At 47.6% G+C, this 20,431-nt stretch overlaps 8 protein-coding genes across 8 annotated transcripts; 5 read left to right on the top strand and 3 right to left on the bottom strand.

Moving 5' to 3' along the window:
- Positions 1–566: 566 nt before the first annotated feature.
- Positions 567–4,775, top strand: UHO2_00193 (uncharacterized protein; the record flags this gene model as incomplete). The annotated part of the gene is made up of 1 exon (XM_041556813.1): positions 567–4,775. One exon carries the CDS (start codon positions 567–569, stop codon positions 4,773–4,775), a length of 4,209 nt encoding a protein of 1,402 aa, XP_041412747.1.
- A 425-nt stretch (positions 4,776–5,200) lies between these two features.
- On the bottom strand, positions 5,201–7,527 carry UHO2_00192 (uncharacterized protein; the record flags this gene model as incomplete). Its single annotated transcript, XM_041556812.1, has 5 exons — positions 5,201–5,539; positions 6,119–6,306; positions 6,421–6,541; positions 6,692–7,080; positions 7,524–7,527. The coding sequence occupies 5 exons, from the start codon at positions 7,525–7,527 to the stop codon at positions 5,201–5,203; spliced, it is 1,041 nt and encodes a 346-aa protein (XP_041412746.1).
- A 988-nt stretch (positions 7,528–8,515) lies between these two features.
- UHO2_00191 (uncharacterized protein) lies at positions 8,516–8,956 on the bottom strand (the record flags this gene model as incomplete). Its single annotated transcript, XM_041556811.1, has 1 exon — positions 8,516–8,956. The coding sequence occupies one exon, from the start codon at positions 8,954–8,956 to the stop codon at positions 8,516–8,518; it is 441 nt and encodes a 146-aa protein (XP_041412745.1).
- Positions 8,957–10,902: 1,946 nt separating this feature from the next.
- UHO2_00190 (uncharacterized protein) lies at positions 10,903–11,373 on the top strand (the record flags this gene model as incomplete). Its single annotated transcript, XM_041556810.1, has 1 exon — positions 10,903–11,373. One exon carries the CDS (start codon positions 10,903–10,905, stop codon positions 11,371–11,373), a length of 471 nt encoding a protein of 156 aa, XP_041412744.1.
- A 486-nt stretch (positions 11,374–11,859) lies between these two features.
- On the bottom strand, positions 11,860–13,326 carry UHO2_00189 (uncharacterized protein; the record flags this gene model as incomplete). Its single annotated transcript, XM_041556809.1, has 1 exon — positions 11,860–13,326. One exon carries the CDS (start codon positions 13,324–13,326, stop codon positions 11,860–11,862), a length of 1,467 nt encoding a protein of 488 aa, XP_041412743.1.
- A 1,409-nt stretch (positions 13,327–14,735) lies between these two features.
- Positions 14,736–15,068, top strand: UHO2_00188 (uncharacterized protein; the record flags this gene model as incomplete). The annotated part of the gene is made up of 1 exon (XM_041556808.1): positions 14,736–15,068. The coding sequence occupies one exon, from the start codon at positions 14,736–14,738 to the stop codon at positions 15,066–15,068; it is 333 nt and encodes a 110-aa protein (XP_041412742.1).
- A 651-nt stretch (positions 15,069–15,719) lies between these two features.
- Positions 15,720–17,306, top strand: UHO2_00187 (uncharacterized protein; the record flags this gene model as incomplete). Its single annotated transcript, XM_041556807.1, has 3 exons — positions 15,720–16,202; positions 16,265–16,331; positions 16,405–17,306. 3 exons carry the CDS (start codon positions 15,720–15,722, stop codon positions 17,304–17,306), a joined length of 1,452 nt encoding a protein of 483 aa, XP_041412741.1.
- A 1,000-nt stretch (positions 17,307–18,306) lies between these two features.
- Positions 18,307–19,951, top strand: UHO2_00186 (uncharacterized protein; the record flags this gene model as incomplete). Its single annotated transcript, XM_041556806.1, has 6 exons — positions 18,307–18,319; positions 18,524–18,591; positions 18,866–18,968; positions 19,021–19,075; positions 19,124–19,275; positions 19,368–19,951. 6 exons carry the CDS (start codon positions 18,307–18,309, stop codon positions 19,949–19,951), a joined length of 975 nt encoding a protein of 324 aa, XP_041412740.1.
- Between the last annotated feature and the right edge of the window lie 480 nt (positions 19,952–20,431).

The following is a 20,431-nucleotide window of genomic DNA, read 5'->3' as shown; positions in this document are numbered from 1 at the left end:
TTGTTTTTTTTTTTTTTTTTGAGGTCTCAAAATTAATTACCGGTTGTTGCTGCGCTTAATTTAACAAAAGCGTCGCTGCGTCAGTCTCGCTTGGCTTCCGCCACTTGCACTTTTCAGGGCAGAGCCAACAGAAAACATTTAACCACAGACGGTCTCTTCTCATCTCTACCTCATCAACACCATCCTTTACCATCTCTCGCAAGCAGTCACGCCGTCTTTGTGAGCTCGGTCGGACCCCTTCGTACCTTCCTGTTCAAGGCTCTGCTATTCTAGCACGGATCTGAGCGGCTTCTCAGCTCTGGAGGTCGGCGCATCAACAACAGCTACCGTCGATCGTCCCGCCCCCGACACCTTCGTCTAGCGGCAATTGCCCTCGATAGCTTCACAGAGGCGTTTTAGCTCCTTGACAGCCTTCCGCATCCCGCATCCCGCTAGGCACTCTTCATAGCATTCATCATGTTCCACCTCGCATAACACTTTCGCCTACGCGCCAAATTTGAAGGGCTCAGAGTCCGCGAAGGATAGCCAAGACTTGGCCTGCTGCCCCTTCATAACAACAGCACTGCATGTCGTTCTGGTCAACATCCGCCGAAGCGGGCCCATCCAGCTCGCCGCACATGTCTTCTAAGGCCTTTGCTTATCAGGATGCTCTCTCACCCACAAAGGTTTCCATGGCCTCAGGGTCCAAACACGAGTCTCATGTCCCGACCTTCTTGGTCCGCTCTGCAACCGAGCAGGATCTCTACCATGCCGAGCACAGGTCGCTTCACACCTTCGCATACGGTCGTCTGCCGCAATCATCACCATCAGCAGAAGCATCCTCATCAGCCATGACACCTCCCGCCTTTTACCGCACCACCTTCTCCAACCCTTCGTCCTCATCTGTCTCATCTTCAGGTCTTGCCAAATCGCCATCTCATCGCAACTCTTTCAGCTCCGTATCCATTTCCGAGTTCGGCGGATCGGTCATGAGCGACCGTCTCAGCTGGGGCCGCAGCTTCAAGAGACAGAGCAAACGAGGCTCGCAAGACGCCAAGAGTGCCAGCTCACGCGCATCGGACAGTGGGCGGAAGGATGGTGGAGCAGGACGCCGTAGATCGCATACAGAAGGCTCGCAGTTCAGCCTTCCCAACAGCGGAGACATCTTTCTCTACTCCAGCCACAACCTCGAGTCCAATCCGGACAAGTCAAATCAGCCTCGCTTCATGCATCAGCGACGCAAATCAGACGGTCCTCAGCGATCCAGGCTTGATACTCGTTCCGATTTCTTCCATCTCGCACGAGCTCATCCTATCTTCCGCTCCCAATCCTCCAACTCGCTTTCCCATGCTTTTCACGATCCGCGCGGCTATCGACATCAATCGGAAGCCAGCACAAACAGTCTCAGCTTTGTTGAGGATGAGGACGAGGAGATCCTCGCTCCCCTGGCGCGCACAGCCATCCCGAGCTCCCCATTGCGAGACTCCGAGACTTTCGCCGACTGGGATTCTCAAGATCAATTGCCACCATCCTGGAGAAAGATTGATGATCCGCACGCGCTGGATCGCACTGCCATCATGGCCTCGAATACTTCATCCAACGCATTACGTCGTACGTCCGGCGAGATCGTCACTGTCGCAGCTCGATCAGCTGCCCAAGCGACCAAGAAGAGCCTCCGCGTCATTCGTAGAGCCGGAAGCTTCGATGTCGGGTCGAAAGCTTCGATGGATGCAGCGAGGGAACCCAATCGCTCTCGGTCCAACTCGTCCTCTTCGCTTCTGACCAGCCTTGGCTTGGTGCCAAGACTTGACTTGCGGCATCAGCGATCTCAGACTCTACACGAGATCGAAGTGCCGAGGAACATCGATCGAGCAACGTCGGATAAATGCAAGCAGGCGCCGCTCTCGCTACCCCCTTCCGCGATGCAGTCACCAAAGTTGCAAGGTCTAGGGCTTCATGGAGATGGTGGTCGTTCTCATGCCTGGCGCTTCTCACAGATTACTGAAGCGGAGGATGAGGACAGGTCTTTCTCGAAAGAACTGCCGCGTATTCCGCAAGATAAACAGTCCACGCCAGAGTCGGAGGGTGATCAAGGTCCGTTGCTTCTGCGTCGACTCAGTCCGGTACCCTCGCTAAAGAGAGACGAGCTACTAGAACCGCCCAAAGCTCAGGAACAAGCTCCACCAGCGCCACCGGCACCGATCCGACCAGAGCCCACATCCCCAACGCCCTCTGAACACGAGCGGCGGCAGGGTCTTGCCAAGCGCTCGTACGCTGCACTGATCGATCTTCTGAATCCAGCTTGGCACAAGGAAAGCAAGCAGCAATCTCGTAGTCGCCAAGCTCCTCTCGGCGGGGGCAGCAGCGGGCCGGTTCAGCTCACTGCACATGGTGATCATGGTGGCAGGACGACGTCTAGTGGAGGCGGTGGATATGGCGCCTCTTCAGGTAATGGCGCTGGGAGAAGTAAAGGAAATAGCGGTGGGCGTTCAATTGGCATGTCTGGTGGTGGCGGCGGCGGCAACATGAACGGTGGCGGTGCAGGAGGAGGTGCGGGAGGTGGCGGTCCACCCGATCGACGAGGCCCTCCTCGTGGCAGCAATGGCCCATCCGACGCAGCTCCACCCGTTAACTCTGTCTACCGCCGACTCGAGCTTGTCGGTAGAGGTGCCTACGGTGCCGTCTACCGCGGCGTCCACGTTGAGACCGGTTCAGCTGTTGCACTGAAAGTCGTCAACCTCGACACGCCTGACGACGATGTCAGTGACATTCAACGAGAAGTTGCTCTTCTCAGTCAACTGCGCGAAGCAGCACAGAAGAATGTCGTCCGATACTGGGGATGCTGGTTGAAAGGTCCAGAGCTCTGGATCGTCATGGACTTTGCAGAAGGTGGTAGCGTTCGCACCCTCATGAAAGCCGGACCCATTGCTGAGCGATACTGCGCTGTCATTGTTCGAGAAACCCTCGTAGCACTCAACTACCTCCACAAATCCGGTATAATCCATCGCGATATCAAAGCAGCCAACATTCTGCTCACCAGCACGGGCAAGATTCTACTTTGCGACTTTGGTGTTGCTGCTTCGCTCGCCTCTAACAGCGTTCATAGTAAACGAAGCACTTTTGTTGGTACCCCGTACTGGATGGCCCCTGAGGTTATTACCGAGGGTAAGACGTACGATCAGAAAGCCGATGTATGGTCTTTGGGTATTACTATCTACGAGATGGCGACTGGCAATCCACCGCTTGCCGATGTCGAGCAGATGCGGGTGATCATGCTGATTCCCAAATCCAAGCCTCCTCGATTACCCCTAGAAGGAGACTTCTCTCCAGCCATGCGAGACTTTGTCGCAGCATGCCTCAACGAAGAGCCTAAAGAAAGAGCTACTTCGGAGGAACTCAACAAGCTCAAGTGGATCAAAACTTACACCAAGACGCCAGTGAGCGTGCTAAAAGAGCTCATCCAGTCCTACAATGCTTGGACGAAAGCAGGAGGGATGAGGATGAGTTTGATTGGTGCCCAAACGGCCGATTGGGGTGAGGCGGGGAACAGGGATTCCTTTGCTTTTGACGGAAGAGAGACAGGCGAGGGTTGGGAGTTCAACACGTTTAGGAGTGCAAAGGAGTGGGAGGAGGATGAAGCTGATGCAGAGGGTGCGAGAGAGATTCCGATACGCGATCATCCTCTGTTGAGGTTGTTTGATGTCGAGGGAGATTCTGCGATAACGCCTAATACTGGGATATATGGAGGACAGCAGCAGCAAAGAGGTCGGGTTGCGAACGAGAATGCTAATATTCGGAGACAAGGCTCTTCTATTACAGCAGGTGGTGGTGGTGGGGCTGGTGGGGCTGGTGCGACATTGCGAGCACAACAAGCTCCTCCACAATCTCTTGCTGAAACCGCCAAATCATCAGCTGCACCTCCAGCAACAGTCAAACCGACAATGCTAGCCAACATGCAGGAGAAAGCAAGTTTCACAGGCACTGGAAACACTCCCTTCCGGTTCGGTATGGGTGGTGCACCTTCCTCCCCCATGTCCGAAGTTCCACCTTCTCGGGCAAACTTGCCAATGCGAAAACGATCTCAGTCTCTTACTCGACCCAGCGGATCATCCACATCAACCACTTCCTCAGGTCCAATCACACCAGCAGCAATTGTCATCCCCGATTCTCGCTCTCTCCACGACCTAGCCTCACCCTCAACCAAACCAACCGCTCCTCCTCCCCCACCTCCACCACACACAACTTGCATGGCTCGAGCGGAAAGCAACACCGACTCAATCCACTCTTCCCATCGCACCCCCGCATCCGCATCCGCATCTGCATCTGCATCCGCAACCGAACTCATCGCCCACCATCGACAATCGCACGGTGGATCAGACCCCACAACAGCCGGAACTCACGCTTCTCCCTCTCGACATCTGCAAAATCTGTGGGATAGAGGTGCCAACGCACAGGCATACAGCAGGTTGGCGAGATTAAGAGCTGGGTATGTAAGAAGAGAAAGTGCAAGTCTGGGAAGTTTAAGTGCAAGTAATGAGGTGGAAACGCCGGCTACACCGACTAATATTATGCAGGCAGAAAGGGGTGTAGGGACGGGAAAAGGGCAGAATAGGCAAACAGCGCTCTTAGCAACAACAAGATTGTTGCAAGGACCACCATTGAGGTCGTTGGATTTTACAGAGTTGAAGACGAAGGATGAGGTTTCAGCATGTTTGGGTAAGACGGTGGATGAGTTGGGGAAATGGCTAGATGTTCTTAGTTTGGCCTTGGGAAGGGCTGTGCATGCTGAGTCTTAGAGTTGGTGCATTTGGTTGGGTTGCAATAGACACTTGCCTTCTGTTCCTTCTCGTGTGTGTGGTGATAGGGTGTCCTGTCTAAGTGTTTGTTAATGCTCCTCTGAACTTTGCGCTGATGAAAAGCGTGCTCGAGGGAGCAGAAAAGCAAGATGAAAGTCATCACGAGTCGCATCTGTTCGAGTTGAATTTAGGTATGACTAATCAGAGGCCACAGTCAGGTGCTCTCACAGTTGTATGATCTAGATAAAGGCTTAATCATTTATTTTGGTGAGGTGGCAACTAGGCTAGGAGTATATATACATGTCCTAGGCACCCAACTGTGCTCACTTTGTTGAGTCATGCCCATATGCCATGTACCTTCTTTCATATGCATTGTCATACCAACATACCTCCTGCATACCATGGTGTCAATCATCATGCATAGGTTACATTAGTTCCCCCACTAGCTTTGCATCCTGCTCGTCTTCCTCGTTGCCCAATATCTTCCTGATTCCCTGATCCTGTGAGCTCCCATTTAATATGTCACATGTTGGCAATGCTGGTGCATCTTCAACTCCCCTCCTCAATGGCATATCCAATCCCATCATTCTCGATATCCTTGTCATGTTGAGTCCCTTGAGAGGCTTTGTGAGTATGTCGGCCATGTTGTTGGCCATTCCAATGAACTTGATTGATATGTCACCATCTTGCACATGGTCCCTAATGAAGTAGTATCTGGTGTCAATGTGCTTGAGTTTCCAGTGCTTGGCTGGATCCTTGCTGACCTGTATACATCCCTGACTGTCAGTGTGTAAGACTGGTTTGACTCCCATGATTCCTAGATCCCTGAGTAGGTATGAAAAGAAGAGCATTTCTCTCACTGCCTCTGATGCAGCAACCAGTTCTGCCTCTACTGCTGACAATGCTACACATTTCTGCACATGCAACTTCCAGCTAACTGGGCACCCATATACATATGTGACTGCCCCAGATGTACTCCTTCATCCATTAGTAGGGTCTGAGGCCCAATTCGTGTTGGTATACATAACCACCAGCTGTTTTGCATGCTTCCTATGCATCCCTCCAAGCTCCAGATGATATTCGCTCATTTGATTTAGATACTTTAGCAAGTGTATTGCTGCTTGCCATGCACTATTGATTGGCTCCAACATGTATTGTGCTAGGATTCCGACTGTAAATGAGATGTCTGGTCATACCATATTGGATACCCATAGTAGTTGCCCCACCAACTCCTGATATCATTTAGCTTGCTCTGGGGTACACTTCTTTCCTCTGACAGTACTTATGATGCTTTGCATTGGTATCCATGACTTTTCATTTGACTTCTCCAACCATTTGCTTACCATGCCTTTAATATACACTGTTAGATCAAGTGAAATCTTGCCTTGATTCCTATCTTGCATGATCTTGATGCCTAAGAACTCCTTAACTGGTCTGTTGTCCTCCATCCCCCACTTGCCCATGATTTCTGCTTTGGTATGGTCAACTTCCTTCCAGCTAGGTGATGCAATGAGCATGTCATCCACATATGCTGTTATCACTGTGAGTCAGTCATCTGTTCCTCTCAAATACAGGCATGGGGCACTTGACATGCAATGAAAACCAATTCTTCACAAGTGTGTGTCTAGCTTGATGTTCCACTCACAGCCTGATTGTTTCAGCCCATAGAGTCCTTTCATGAGCTTTAGCACTTTCCCTGGCAGCACTTTGGTTCCAACAGGCAGCTTGAGGTAGACATCATAGTGTAGACTTGAGTTCAAGTAAGCCTGCTTAACATCAATCAAGTCAACCTCCCAACCCCATATGGCAGCAATTGCCAGCACTCTTCTGATGGATTGGATAGGTGCCATGGGTGCAAAGATCTCTGTGTAATCTATGCCCTCCCTTTGCATGAACTCTCATGCCACTAGCCTCACCTTGTACTTTGTGGGAATCAGATTTGCATCTGTTTTGATCTTCAACACCCATTGCATGTCAACTGTGTTCATACCATGTGGTAGGTAAGTGGTCTCCCATGTACCCATCGCCTCTAGCCCTTCCAACTCTTTGTGCATTGCTTCCTCCCAGAAACTCTTGTCCTCTCCAGCCAGTGCTTCCTGAATGGTTGGGTTGAGGCTCTTTTCCTTCTTCTGGAGCTCCACCATCATTAGCCCAAAAGGGGGCTGTGCTTTGGGATTCACCTCTTTGTATCCTTCCTCCCCAATCATTGTCTCCATATCTGCATGTTCATCTAGGGGCTCTTGCTCCCTTTTGTCAAAGAGATTTTCCTCAGTATATCCTAGGTCAGTGAGATCCTCCTCACTGCCTGGGATCAGTGGTGGTTGTATGTCAACTGGTTTCCATTCAGTTTGGTCCGACCAGCATTGGGTCTCCATGAACCTTGCCAAATTGCTCCAGAAGATACTCAGGTTGTAATCAGGGCTGTAGAACAACCACCCCTTTCTCTCAAGGCTATATCCTATGAATATGGCTGAGACTGCTCTCTGATCTAACTTCTTATTGTGTCTCTTGGCTTTTGGGATGTTTACCCATGCCAGGCACCCAAATACACACATGAGACATATGAACTGCTCCAGCAACTTTCTGAACATTAGCTGATAAGGAAACTCTCCATTGATGTTGGGAGTTAGGTTCATCTTGAAAGCTGCTGCCCAAATCGCATACAGCCAAAAACCTTTCGGTAGATTCCTCTGTATCAGTAACATCCACATCTTCTCACCTAAACTCCTGTTCATTCATTCCACTCACCCATTTTGCCAGCTGTTATAACCTACAGTGGTTTGCCATTCTATTCCTTTTACCAGCATCCATTCCAGTGCCTCATTGGTTCTCCATTCTGTTCCTTGATCAGATTGAATCACCTTTACCATCCTATCTGTCTGTGTTTCTAAGAATGAGATGATCCTTTTAAGCTGCACAAATGCATGACTTTTTTGTAGTAATGGTTGTACATGCACATACTTGCTATAGTTGTCGACCAGCACCAATATGCATGTGTACTCCATTACATGAGATGAATTGATGATCAAATCGATGTGGATGAGGTCCAGGGGCCCAGCAGCTCTTTTGCCACTACCTTGCCCCATTCTGGCAACTGTACTTTTGGATTGCATACATGGCTCACATGTCAAAGCTGTCTCTGGGTCCAATGCTACTACAGGTCCACCTTTTAATTTATCAATGATTGCCCTGGACTTATCTTGACCTGGGTGTCCCAGTCACTCATGCCAGAGCTGTTTGATGGGGATTTTTGGTCTCCATTCAGCTAGCTCAAACTCTTCATCAACCCCTTCAAACAGTGGTGTTGGTGCAGCCATTGCACTTTGTCACCATGTATCACCTTGGACCTCTAGTAGTCCATGCTCACTATTCTTTGCTATCTTTAATAGCATTCCATTTGCTAAATGTATTTGTCCCCCTCTAGGGTCTAGTGTCACATGTGCTCCTTTGTCCATCAATGAGTTGGTCAATAATAGGTTGACATTGAGGTTGTGAACATAAAAAACATTATGGAGTAGTATCTCTCTGTACTTTGTTGATATGCTAACATCCCCTACAGCAGTCACTTCTAAGATTTTGCTTCCAGCAGTGTACACACACTTTCTGCACCTTCTTGGATGAATAAGCATACTGTAGTCATTGATCATATGGAAGCTTGCTCCTGAATCCAAAACCCAATGGTTTGCTTGGTCCAATTTCAAGAGCTTTCGCCAACTTGGGGTGAATGAGCACCAGACTTCCTAGTTGGTCTTGGCAAGGGGGGAGTTTTTGGGGATGATGACAGAGGCATTGCACTTCCTGGCACCATGCCTGTAACATCTGCATACCCAGCAGTGGATCCTCCTTGGTTTGGTCATAGCCTTCAGGTTGTTGTCATCCACTTCAGTATTACCATCCTGTTCATTGCTGCCAGCTGTTTGGGCACTTGCTTGCTGGGGGTCCACCTTTTGTGCAGGAATACTTTCGATTGCAGACTGGTGCATTGTTAGGGCAGTGGCGAGAGCATCAAAGCTGACCTGGTGAATGGTAGCAACCATCTCCTTGTAAACAGGATGTTGGATCATGCACTTTTGGAGTGCTGCATAAATAGCATCATCTCTGAAAGGTGCTCCCAGGAGGCTTGTCTCTGTCTGCATGATCCTAATTTCTTGAATTAGCTTTTGTGCATCAGCATTGAACATCTTGACCTCATTGAGCTGGGCAAGGAGTGTGATTCATCATGAGGTCCTGGTGGCTTCACTGGTCAAGCCTTTCTCAATCTTTGTCCAAGTTTGATGAAAGGTTAAGTATGTCTTGCTGATATTGAGCAGTAAGTATAGGATGTTGTGTTCTCCTTTGGTGTCCAACATGCTATGTAGGACACCCACCAGAGCATCATCAAAGATTCTATTCCACTTTGGATGGTTACTGTCATATGTCCCTTCAAGATGCCTTATAGCATAGGGGACAACTCTAAGGTTGGCTTTGATGAGGGTACTCCAACTATAATAGTTTCATGATGTAAGTTTGGGAACTGCCTCCACAATCTTGGCTATGGTATGGTAGTCATACTGCTCATTATCATCATTGGTGTCAGACCCTTCTTCAGCTTTGTTGAACTCTGTTTCATTGCCATCAGTGACCTTGTCGTCAATCTGTACTTGTTGGATCACCTTTCCTTTTCTTCCTCCTTTCATCCTCTTGGCTGCTTTGCTCATGCTGCCTTGGTGATCTCCTTCTCCTGCCATGGTCTGAATGTCATGGGTTCGAGCCCCACATTGGGAGCCAGTTGAATTTAGGTATGACTAATCAGAGGCCACAGTCAGGTGCTCTCACAGTTGTATGATCTAGATAAAGGCTTAATCATTTATTTTGGTGAGGTGGCAACTAGGCTAGGAGTATATATACATGTCCTAGGCACCCAACTGTGCTCACTTTGTTGAGTCATGCCCATATGCCATGTACCTTCTTTCATATGCATTGTCATACCAACATACCTCCTGCATACCATGGTGTCAATCATCATGCATAGGTTACATTAGTTCCCCCACTAGCTTTGCATCCTGCTCGTCTTCCTCGTTGCCCAATATCTTCCTGATTCCCTGATCCTGTGAGCTCCCATTTAATATGTCACGCGTTGGCGATGCCGGTGCATCTTCAACTGTTTGGCAACTACAGTCACATCCAAAATTGCCTGGCATCTAATTAATTTGATATGGTGTTCTCAGGTCCTTTTCATGATGATGACCAGTACTCTTTGTTCTCTTTGACAACACCCACTTTGTGTGGTATGGTTGCAAAGCTTGGATAGCCTGCTATCAGAATATGTGAGAGAAAAAGGGTGGTCCCACCAAAGAATATGCTGGAATTTAGGTTGGCACTCTTTGAAGCCTCTCCTCCTCCTCAATTAATTCTGTACCTTGTGTAACTTATCACTTTGCACAGAATTGAGCTAATAGACCATGCTTGAAACTTCATATGATTGTAGTATGATATAAACAAAGATGTTTTGGGGTGTTTTGATGAGCTTAGGACATCATATGGCAATACTGCTGTCAACATAGCAAGGAGGGCAAAAAATCGATATGGGGAGGACTAAATACACCACCACTCACCTATTATGGGTCAAAGAGCTGCTCCAAGCAGGTTTCTCAACAAGGGAGATAGCAACTAAACTGTCTATCAACAAATCCAGCATTGCTGAACTGGCAAAACAGGTACCAGAGAGTGAATATGTGAAAAGGACCCCTGGGAGGCCCCTCCTCCTCTCCTTGCACCAACAGGCATTACTCACCAGAGGAATTAGCAAGAATTCTTATACTTTGGCTACTGAAGCTTCAGTCTACTGGCTACAACACTATCAACTTTGTTTGTCCAGACAAACCATTACACACATGCTGAAGTGAGCTGGACTTAAGTTTAGGGCAAAAAGAAGAAAACCCTTGCTCACAGATAAACATAGGAAGGCAAGGAGGGTGTTTGCCAAGGAGTATAGACATTGGACTGTTGAACAATGGAAGAATGACATCTGGAGTGATGAATGCAAGGTTCAACACATTCAAAAGGGCTTGGAAAAGTGATACTGGTCCAGGGATGTCAACTATGATATATATATATACCTACACTGCAGGGGGGTGGCCACAGCATCATGATTTGGGGGTGTATGACCTGGGCAGGCCTAGGTCTAATGGTCTATATAGATGACAAACTGAATTCAGAGTGTTACATTGAGTTGCTGGAGGAAGTGGTGCCTGGTAGCATCTTGAAGTGGAAGAATATACAGAGAATTCCACCAAGGGATAAACTGATCTTTCAGCAAGACAATGCCTGCCCTCACACTGCCAAAGTCACCAAGGAGTACCTGGAGGAGGTCAAACTCAATGTATTGCCCTGGCCTGCAATGTCTCCAGACCTGAATCCTATAGAACATGTGTGGCAGCAGCTGAAAAAGCAGCTATATCAGCAAAGATATACTATCAACAATAAAGCTCAACTCATTGCAGCTATCAACAGGTTTTGGGCAACTTTTCCCAAGGAATCAGTCCAGGCACTCATAAAGTTGATGCCCAGGAGGTTACAGGCTGTAAGGGTTGCAAAAGGGGGCCATACAAAATACTAAAGTATAGTATATAGTAATTTAGGAGGAGCTTTACACTCAAAAAAAGTCATGGCACTTTCACTGTGCACAAATGTGGTCCAATCACAACAAAACTTATATGTACTTGTAGCTCTCAATCTCAGCTTTCCAACAATATGTCACAAGCTACACTTCATTGAGGATACCAGCTCTTGAGAAGTGAAGTTGATGTGTGGTGATGAGCATTTAATTATCCTAAAAGATGCTGGGCAATTTTGGATGCGACTGTACTTGGCTAAGGGCAACCAAAAAAAAAAAAAAAAAGAAAAAAAAAGAAAAAAAAAGAAAAAAAAAGAAAAAAAAAAAGGAGCTCAATCTCACAAGACTCGAGGCAGGACTTGCATTCTTGAACTACATCTCGCAACTCTTTGTTGCACTATATCACCAACATGCCTGGGGAACAGACACTCTTTGTAGAATCACAAAGACACTTGCTGTCTTACTAAAAACGCCCAGGGCTTGAGCATTTTAGAAAGCGTTCGGAATGCGACTAGGACCAAGTAGGGTTATGTTGGACATGAGCTGCAGTGCGACCTTGTTCATAGTCCAGTACAGGAGGTTTCGCGTTGCTTTGACCAGCAAGTTCTGCGGCCCATCGTCATTGGCATTCTCATGGTCGTTGGCATCCTGGCCATCATCGTGATGGGAGGGAATATCGAGTCGATTTGGAAATAGAAAGCTGAATGTCAAAACCAAGAGAATGATGAGCAATAATACACTAACTGTGCAAATTGTCCAAGTGGCCATGCATTGAAACCTAGCTCTACTTCTCGCTCTTCTCCTCTCCCTTCTTCTTGCGACCAAGTCTGTTGTGTAGGAGGGTAGGAGATGTGGACCTGCTAAACGACGGTAGCCGTATGGATCCGAGCGATCTTCTTCCTCCTCTGACTGCGGCGAGGCGAGCTTGGGGATTGGTAGAGTTCCATAAGACGTCCTACTGGCGATGGTGTTGGTGATAGGGTGAGGATGAGAAGAGTTGCGCTGAGCAATTTCCTGAATAATGGATTGCGTTATACGGTCATCTTCCTGCTCCTCCCTGTTCAGTTGGCGTTCATAGGGACCAGCAAAAATGGCTGTTAGAAGTCGTTGCCATGCCGCACCTAACCCTGAACCTGCACCACTACTCGAACCAGATGGTCCAGTATTACCTCCCCTATCGCTTCTCCTTCTCAGCGTAACAGGGTGTGGAAAAGGAAAAGTAGTCATGATTTTACTATTCCTCCCGCGCGCATCTTGAGCATTCTTCACGCCAGCCTCTTTATCCTTCCCCTTCTCCGCCTTCTGCTGTTTCTGCTGCTTCTGCTGCTGCTGCTGTTGAGCGGTTACAAGTGTCGATCCGGTACTAGACCAAGGACCGAGGGCAGCAGGATCTGAGGGCAGGGCAAGGTAAACAGGTCTTCGCTGCGGAGCAACTTCCTCTGCCATATATCTACTCGACAATCTCGAAGAACACCTGGACGAGCCCGTAGACAACACAGATGCTCGGCTTGGGTCGGTAGCTGGATGACTTTCTTTTGTGCTTGAACATAAGAGCTGCTTTCTCTCTCGTCCTGCAGCGTTTGCAGCTATGATGGAGTTTGCTCCAAACCCGCTAGCTGCCGAAGGAGGAAAACGAGAAATGCTGCCAACATTAAGAGAGTACCTGTAGGCGGATCCATCAAGAACAACGCTACTGGGTCGACTGGAAGCAGCACTGCCAGTAGGCGTGGGCAAACGAGACCAATTGGAGCGTTGCGATTCAACCCTTTTCGCAACGCTTACATCTGGAGGCGAGCGAACCATCGACACTGGCCTTGTCGCAGATGACATCGAGGAACTACCTCTACCTGTAGCGAGAGAGACAGATGGTTGCGTAGTCGACTTACGTCCTTGAGCATCGAGAGGTCCAGTAGGCTTTGGATGCGCTCCACCAGTACTGTTGCTACGTGCTGCCATCTTTGCGAAAGAGCGTGAGAGACACAAGTGATACAGATCTGTGTAACACCGCGCAAAGGGGTTCTATGTAACCAAGCGCCAATCCTTACTTCTTGATGATGGAGCGCAATGCATCTATCGTCATGGTGTTGGCAGCAAGCATGTAGAAAGGCGAGTAAGATGGCGAGTAAGATGGCGAGCGGGTTGGGTGAGTTTGCAAGTTGGACTCTTTGGCTGTGTGTTGAGCTGTTAGATCGTCATTTCTTTCTTTTTTTGTTTCTTTTTCGACGAGTGGAGATGCAATTTCTCACTAAACGCTCATTTTCTCAAATCCATATACCACAGTTGAAGATGTGTCGGCATTCCATTGGGATTCACGGGGTCTGCAGAGCACAAGCAAGACATCAATGAAGCAGAGCTGTATATAGATGGCATGCATGTGGGATGCATAAGTGTTACCATAGCAACACTCAGGAGTAATACAGGAGGCAACAACTCAGGGGTGATATGAGGAGTGGCTCATCACAGTCCAGCATGTATTGGAGGCAATGATCAAGTATATATATGCTCACATACATAACATCCATTGATAGAAATGATAAGCATTCAAGAAGTCATACACCTGTGATCAAGAGCTTGTTAGTAGCTCAGGACAGCATACTGGACTTTGTAATTTTCAATTGATTAAGAGTCTGAAGCTCTATCAACTGAGCCAAGGAACCCATCAACAACTATGGTAGAAGAAACCAAAACTCAAGCCATCACAAGCAGGGCCAAAGGTGGTAGAAAGGGTAAGGCTGTACAACCATGAGTCATCAATAATGAGGCCACCAATGAGACAGAGACCAAGGTGATCAACAATGATGCCAATGAAGAAACTGATTCTGACTCCAACCTTGACAGTGGTGGCAAGCAATACAACTTCTGCACCTTGGCAAAACTCCTTGAGCCAGTGCCCAAACTTACATTCCAAACTTACATTACACAACTACTACAGTTGGAATGCCCACATCAAGTCTTTCCTCTGATGCATCCCTCATGCTATGAAACACCTTGAGGGAGTGTATGATAAGAAGCACCCCAAGTGGAACTGCACATTTGATGATGCCTTGATGAATGCATTGCACAGCACCATTGACACTACTGGGGAATACAATGTCAATTACTTGATCCTTGACATCATCAGGGAGCACCATACATTCCATCAGGTCTGGAAGAAGATTAAGAATGGCCTGACCAATGAAGCCACCACCACCTCTCAACAAATTGCACTCATCACTCAGTTAGGTGAGCTTAGGATGTTCAACTCTGATGCCTGAAAGCTCATCCAGGAAATCAGGTCTATCCAGACAGAGAGCAGCTTGTTGGGAAAACCATTTGCTGACAACACCCTGTTCTCTAACTTACAGAAGTGCACTATTCACCACCCAATGTACAAAGAGACTGTCACCACCATTAGCCAGCTCACCTTCAGCACCCTTGCTACCACCTTGACCACTTGGCAGTCAGCAATTGAGAGTAACCCCACTCAGAGGGTTGATCCCCACCAAGCCAGCACCAGAGTCACCAGCAGCGACAACCAGGATGAGTCAACCAGAAAGGACAAGAAAGACAAGAAGGATGAAGACTGCACCAGTGCCAAAGTTGCTGCTAGGCCCCAAAGGATTCAATGCTGGATCTGCAAACAATCTGGACATGGAATCAATCAGTGCAATGCCTTGGTAACCATTCCTGAGAACTCCTCCCTTGCCAAGTCCAAATAGGAAATCTGGTGTTTCTTCACACCAAGTTGGCAGAGGCCCCTAGACTCAAAAGAAACATCTCATTGGATCTTAGACTCAGGGGCCAGTTTTCACATGGTCAACACCTATAGCATGCTCATTAGTCCTAGAACCTGTCAAAAGCATGTATTCACCACCAGAAGCAAGGTTCTAGAAGTGACAGCTATAGGAGACATGAACATATCAACAAACCATGGAGATGTGTTTCTCCAGAATGTATTGTATGTTAAGCATCTCAATGTTAATCTCTTGTCAACCAATTCCCTGACAGATGAAGGAGCATGAGTGACACTAGACTCTGCCAGCAGGCAGATACATTTAGCAAATGGCATGCTACTCAAGATGGCTAAGAATTGCAAGTGAGGGCTTTTAAAGCTCCAAGGTGACACATGGCAAGAAAACACAATGATCACATCAACATCACTATTTGAAGATGTTGATGAAGATTTCGAGCAGGTTGAGGGCAAGGCTGAGATATCCAAACAACAACTATGGCATGAGTGTCTAGGGCATCCAGGCTGAGACAAGACAAGAGCCATCATCAACCATTTAAAGGGCAACAACCTAGTAGACTTGAACCCAGATACTGCTCTGATATGTGAGCAGTGCATCTGATCCAAGAGAACAGAATACATGTGCACATTGGTACTGGTTGATGACCACAGCAAGTATGTGTATGTGCAGCCTTTGCTACAAAAGAGCCATGCATTTCCCAAGCTCAAGATGATAGTGTCATATCTTGAAACACAGATGGGAAAGAGTTTAAAAGCAATACAATCTGATCAAGGTACTGAATGGAGAAGCAATGACACCCTTGAATGGACACATGATAAGGGTATAGAATGGCAGATGACAGTGGGATATAATAGCAGACAGAATGGATGTGCAGAGAGGATGAATAGGAGTCTGGGTGAGAAGATGCAAACACTGCTCATGCAGAGGAGGCTGCCAAAGAGATTCTGGCCTTATGCAATCTGGGCTGCAGCATTCAAAATGAATCTTGCCCCAAGTGTCAACAATGAGTTCCCATATCAAGCCATGTTTGGGAAGTCACTGGAGCAGCTCATGAGGCTCTTACACATGTTCAGATGCCTAGCATGGGTAGACATCCCAAAGGTCAAAAGAGACAATAAGAAGCTAGACCAATGGGCCATAGCATCTATATTCCTGGGATACAGTCTGGAGAGGAGAGGATGGCTTTTCTACAGCCCAGACTACAGTCCAAATATATTCTGGAGCAACTCTGTAAGATTCATGGAGTCTAAATGCTGGTCCAACAGAACAGAGTGGTGACCAGCAAACATACAATCACCACCAGTACTAGCAGATGAAGGAGACCTCAATGACCTGAGATATACAGATGAGAACCTCTTTGATGAAAGAGAGGAGGAGCAACTGGATGAATACATGGATATGGAGACAATTGATGGAACAGATGAGGAAAAGACCTCAGGCAAGGGTGTGGCAAAGATGATTGAGCACAGAGCTGATGCTGAAACATGGGCCAACAGTACCCATTTTGGACCTACAGCAATAGACAATGGTATAAAGAACCTGGATCCAACCATTAGCAAGGCACTATCTGGAGAGGATAGGAAGCACTGGGAGGAGGCAATGTGCAAGGAGCTGGATGGGCTAAGAGCCATGGGCACATGGGAGATTGCCGACCTTCCCCAGGGCATGAATGCTGTTGACACACATTGGGTTTTAAAAATCAAAACAGATGCAAATCTGATTCTGACAAAGTTCAAGGCAAGGCTGGTGGCACGAGGCTTCACACAAAGGGAAGGCATCAACTACACAGAGGAGTTCACACCTGTGGCACCTATTCAATCCATTCAAGGAGTCCTAGCTATAGCAACCATGCAAGGCTGGGAAGTGGATTGCATTGATGTCAAGCAAGTGTATCTGAATTCAACATTGCACCATGATGTTTTCTTGAAGCTGCTGGTTGGAATGAAGGTCCCCCCTGGAAAGGCCTTAAAGCTGGTGAAGGGACTGTATGAACTAAAGCAATCAGGCCAAGAGTGGAACATAGAGCTGGATTCACACCTGCAAAAGATAGGTTTCCATTGCATGCTGAGTGTGCTGTGCCTATACTCAAGAGGAACTGGAGGCAGCATGACTGTCATCACAGCATATGTGGATGACATGCTCATAGTATCTCCCAGTCATGAGGAGGTGAATTGCACCAAGAAAGAAATAATGGCTAAATGGTGAACAGAGGATAATGGACCCATGAGAGAATTCTTAGGTGTCAGTATCAACCAGGACAGGGCACAGAAAAGAGTTCGTTGCCGCCTCAGAGGCAGTGAGAGAGGCTCTTTTCTTCTCATACCTCCTCAGGGATCTGGAAATCGAAGCTGCTCACCCAGTATTGCGCACAGACAGCCAGGGATGTGTCACAGGGTCAGCGGATCAGTGTATGAAGGGTGCACCAAATTGATTGGCAGCAAATCATCAGGAATTGACAAAGCTAATCAGGTTGGTAGCACATATGATTTATGAGACCAACCAAACTCTGGGGTCCAGGTTAATTTCACAAGGCTCAATCAGGATCAGCCTGATCAGCATGTCTCAGCAAGTCGGCTGACACAAGCAAGCATCAGGAGATTCAGGAAGGAGGATACTGGCATTAGAAGGAGAAGCATACAGAGATAACCACATGTAGGAGCAGGGACCAAGCTCAGCATCATGCAGATGGTTACTGCTCAAGGGGTACATGCATATAGCCACACAGGACCAAGCACAGGGGCAACCACATGACCAAGGGGTTTGGTCACAAGGTCCAACAAGTGGCTAAAAGGATTCACAAGATAAGGTCAAGAAGGTGGTCACTGGTGAAGAGAGAAGGAGCTGTGTCAAGAAGAATGGAGATTGGCTAAATGAAGAAGAGGAGCTGTGTCAAAGGGGTCATCACACATCATCAGGCAGAGAGAAAGCATGAAGGCAAAGGGGCAGTGTCACACAACCATTACACTGTGCAAACAGTAGAGGTGCAGCATCAATGGGGTTGACACCAGCAGGAGAGACAGTGTCAAAAGGGGATGAAGGCCCCTCAGGAGGAGCAGGATAGGTGTCACAAGTGACACCAATTGAATGCATAAATACTCTCATTCTACCATAGCATATGAGTGGATCCTCATCCACTCTACTTACTTTATACTTTACTCTTACTTGACTCTTAGTTACATATCATTGCAATAGCAGTGCTTTTGCAATGACCCCCAAATGTGTGTGTTGTATCACCATTAGGCATCAACTGTAGGTGGTGTTCTTCAAACACTTGCAGTCCAGTTCCTCAACTGTAGGCAGTGTTCTTCAACACTTGCAGTCCAGTCCCTTACTGTAGGCAGTGTTGCTTGATATCTGTGGTCCAGTCAGTTATTGTAGGCAGTGTCTCACACCTGCAGTCCAGTAACTTCTGTCCTCTGTAGGTGATAAGTATATTGCAGTCCAGATGATGTCCAAGAGCATTAACAATAGTACTGCAAACACTCATACTGTAAGGAGAGGGTATCACTCACTCTCCAACAAACAATGAACATGCTGTGCAACCTCTGAATGGAGTGTTCAAGGCAGTCAGCCAAGACCTACCAGTATGAAGTTGTCTGGTTACATTTAGTCGAAACATACCAAGTAGATCTTACTCAATCAATCCCACCTATACCAATCAGATAACACCCAAAATTAGTCTCTGGCGCACGACCGCTTACAGGATGCATCCAGGTGAATAAGGATCCTGCCAAGCACTGGAAGCTGAAACACATAGACACCAGGTGTCAGAGGTCGCATGCCTAAAACCTGAGATCTGTAATAGGACCGCATCTATTATGAATCCTGTCGAAATATGCAACAATGCTTGTGGTATTATGATTCTTGGTGAGATATGTAGTAGAGTTGTCTCTATCACTTTACTTGCTCAGAAATGCAGTAATGGCCTTGCTATTGCAGGTTTTGACTGACCACTGTGGACACTCCATCCAGAGGTAGCTTGGCATGATCAATAACTGATATGAACTGGTACTGACACCAAGGTCTGGTGTGAGAGATATGATTGGTGGCACCAACATGAGTGTCCAGTGTGTTGACTATATGCTTGGAGTGATCCCTGGACTGCAGTGGACAACTGCCTTTGGTTCTATCATTATCCAGACCACAGGTTTCTTTGAACTGCCTTCGGATGTCAGTGAGCAGTGATACAGCACATGTGCTACAATGGATGCAATCAATTGAGATTGCAACTTGCTGACTGAATACTAATGTATACTTATGTGTAAGCTATAACTAGTAATGTATGGTGTAGAGTGGATAGCGATCCACTCCTCTACTATGATGGGAAGCATGGTTATATACTTTCTCGCAGTGCCACCTGTGGCACTGCTCCTCCTCCTCCTCCTGCCCTCCTCCCCATCCATTCCTGTGATGCCACTTGTTGGCCCCACTTCCCTTGCCTCCTGTGGATGGACGACTCTCCTGCTGTTTCATCTCTGCTAGGGGTCAGTCCCACTTCATCTGAGTGGCAACTTGCACCCCCCTCTCATCACTCTCTTGTCATCGACACCCACCTGCTGGCACCAATTTCATCATTGTGCCAGGCCCCTGCTTCATCCAGTGGTGTCCCCCCTCTGTGCAGTGTCCTCCCCTTGTCCTATTGGCGATGGGGTGCCTCTCTGACCAATTCTCTTGAGATCTGTCATACCCAGCATGGTATTGTGATTCCCACTGAACTCTGTAGTAACAACATTGTTCCTACAGATCCTACCAAGTTATGCCATAGGAATGTTTCTACTACTGATCTCAGTGAATTCTTCCTTAAGCTCTCGTTTAGCCTGATCCTGCAATGTCTGTGCTCCTTCATATGACTTCCATCTTTGGGCTACCTGTGCCTCTGGTCCCATGACACCAGGCATCACTTCATCAGAGATCACGTTCAGGAGGGAGAGATAGCAATCAAATTTGTTGGGACAGCTGACAATGTTGCTGACATCTTAATGAAACCATTGAAGGGATTGGCAACATCCTGGCTAGCTCAGTTGATAGGGTTGGTGATGCCATCAAAGGGGGGAGTTGAAGATGCATTGACATTCCAATGGGATTCACAGGGTCCACAGAGCACAAGCGAGACATCAATGAAGCAGAGCTGTATATAGATGGCATGCATGTGGGATGCATAAGTGTTACCATAGCAACACTCAGGAGTAGTACAGGAGGCAACAACTCAGGGGTGATATGAGGAGTGGCTCATCACAGTCCAGCATGTATTGGAGGTGATGATTAAGTATATATATGCTCACATACATAACATCCATTGATAGAAATGATAAGCATTCAAGAAGTCATAC

This window comes from Ustilago hordei, assembly GCF_900519145.1.
Source record: "Ustilago hordei strain Uho2 genome assembly, contig: UHO2_contig_01, whole genome shotgun sequence".
Classification (NCBI taxonomy): Eukaryota; Fungi; Basidiomycota; class Ustilaginomycetes; order Ustilaginales; family Ustilaginaceae; genus Ustilago; species Ustilago hordei.
The sequence above is the reverse complement of the archived record's forward strand: the minus strand, read 5'-3'. Positions and strand labels throughout refer to the sequence as shown.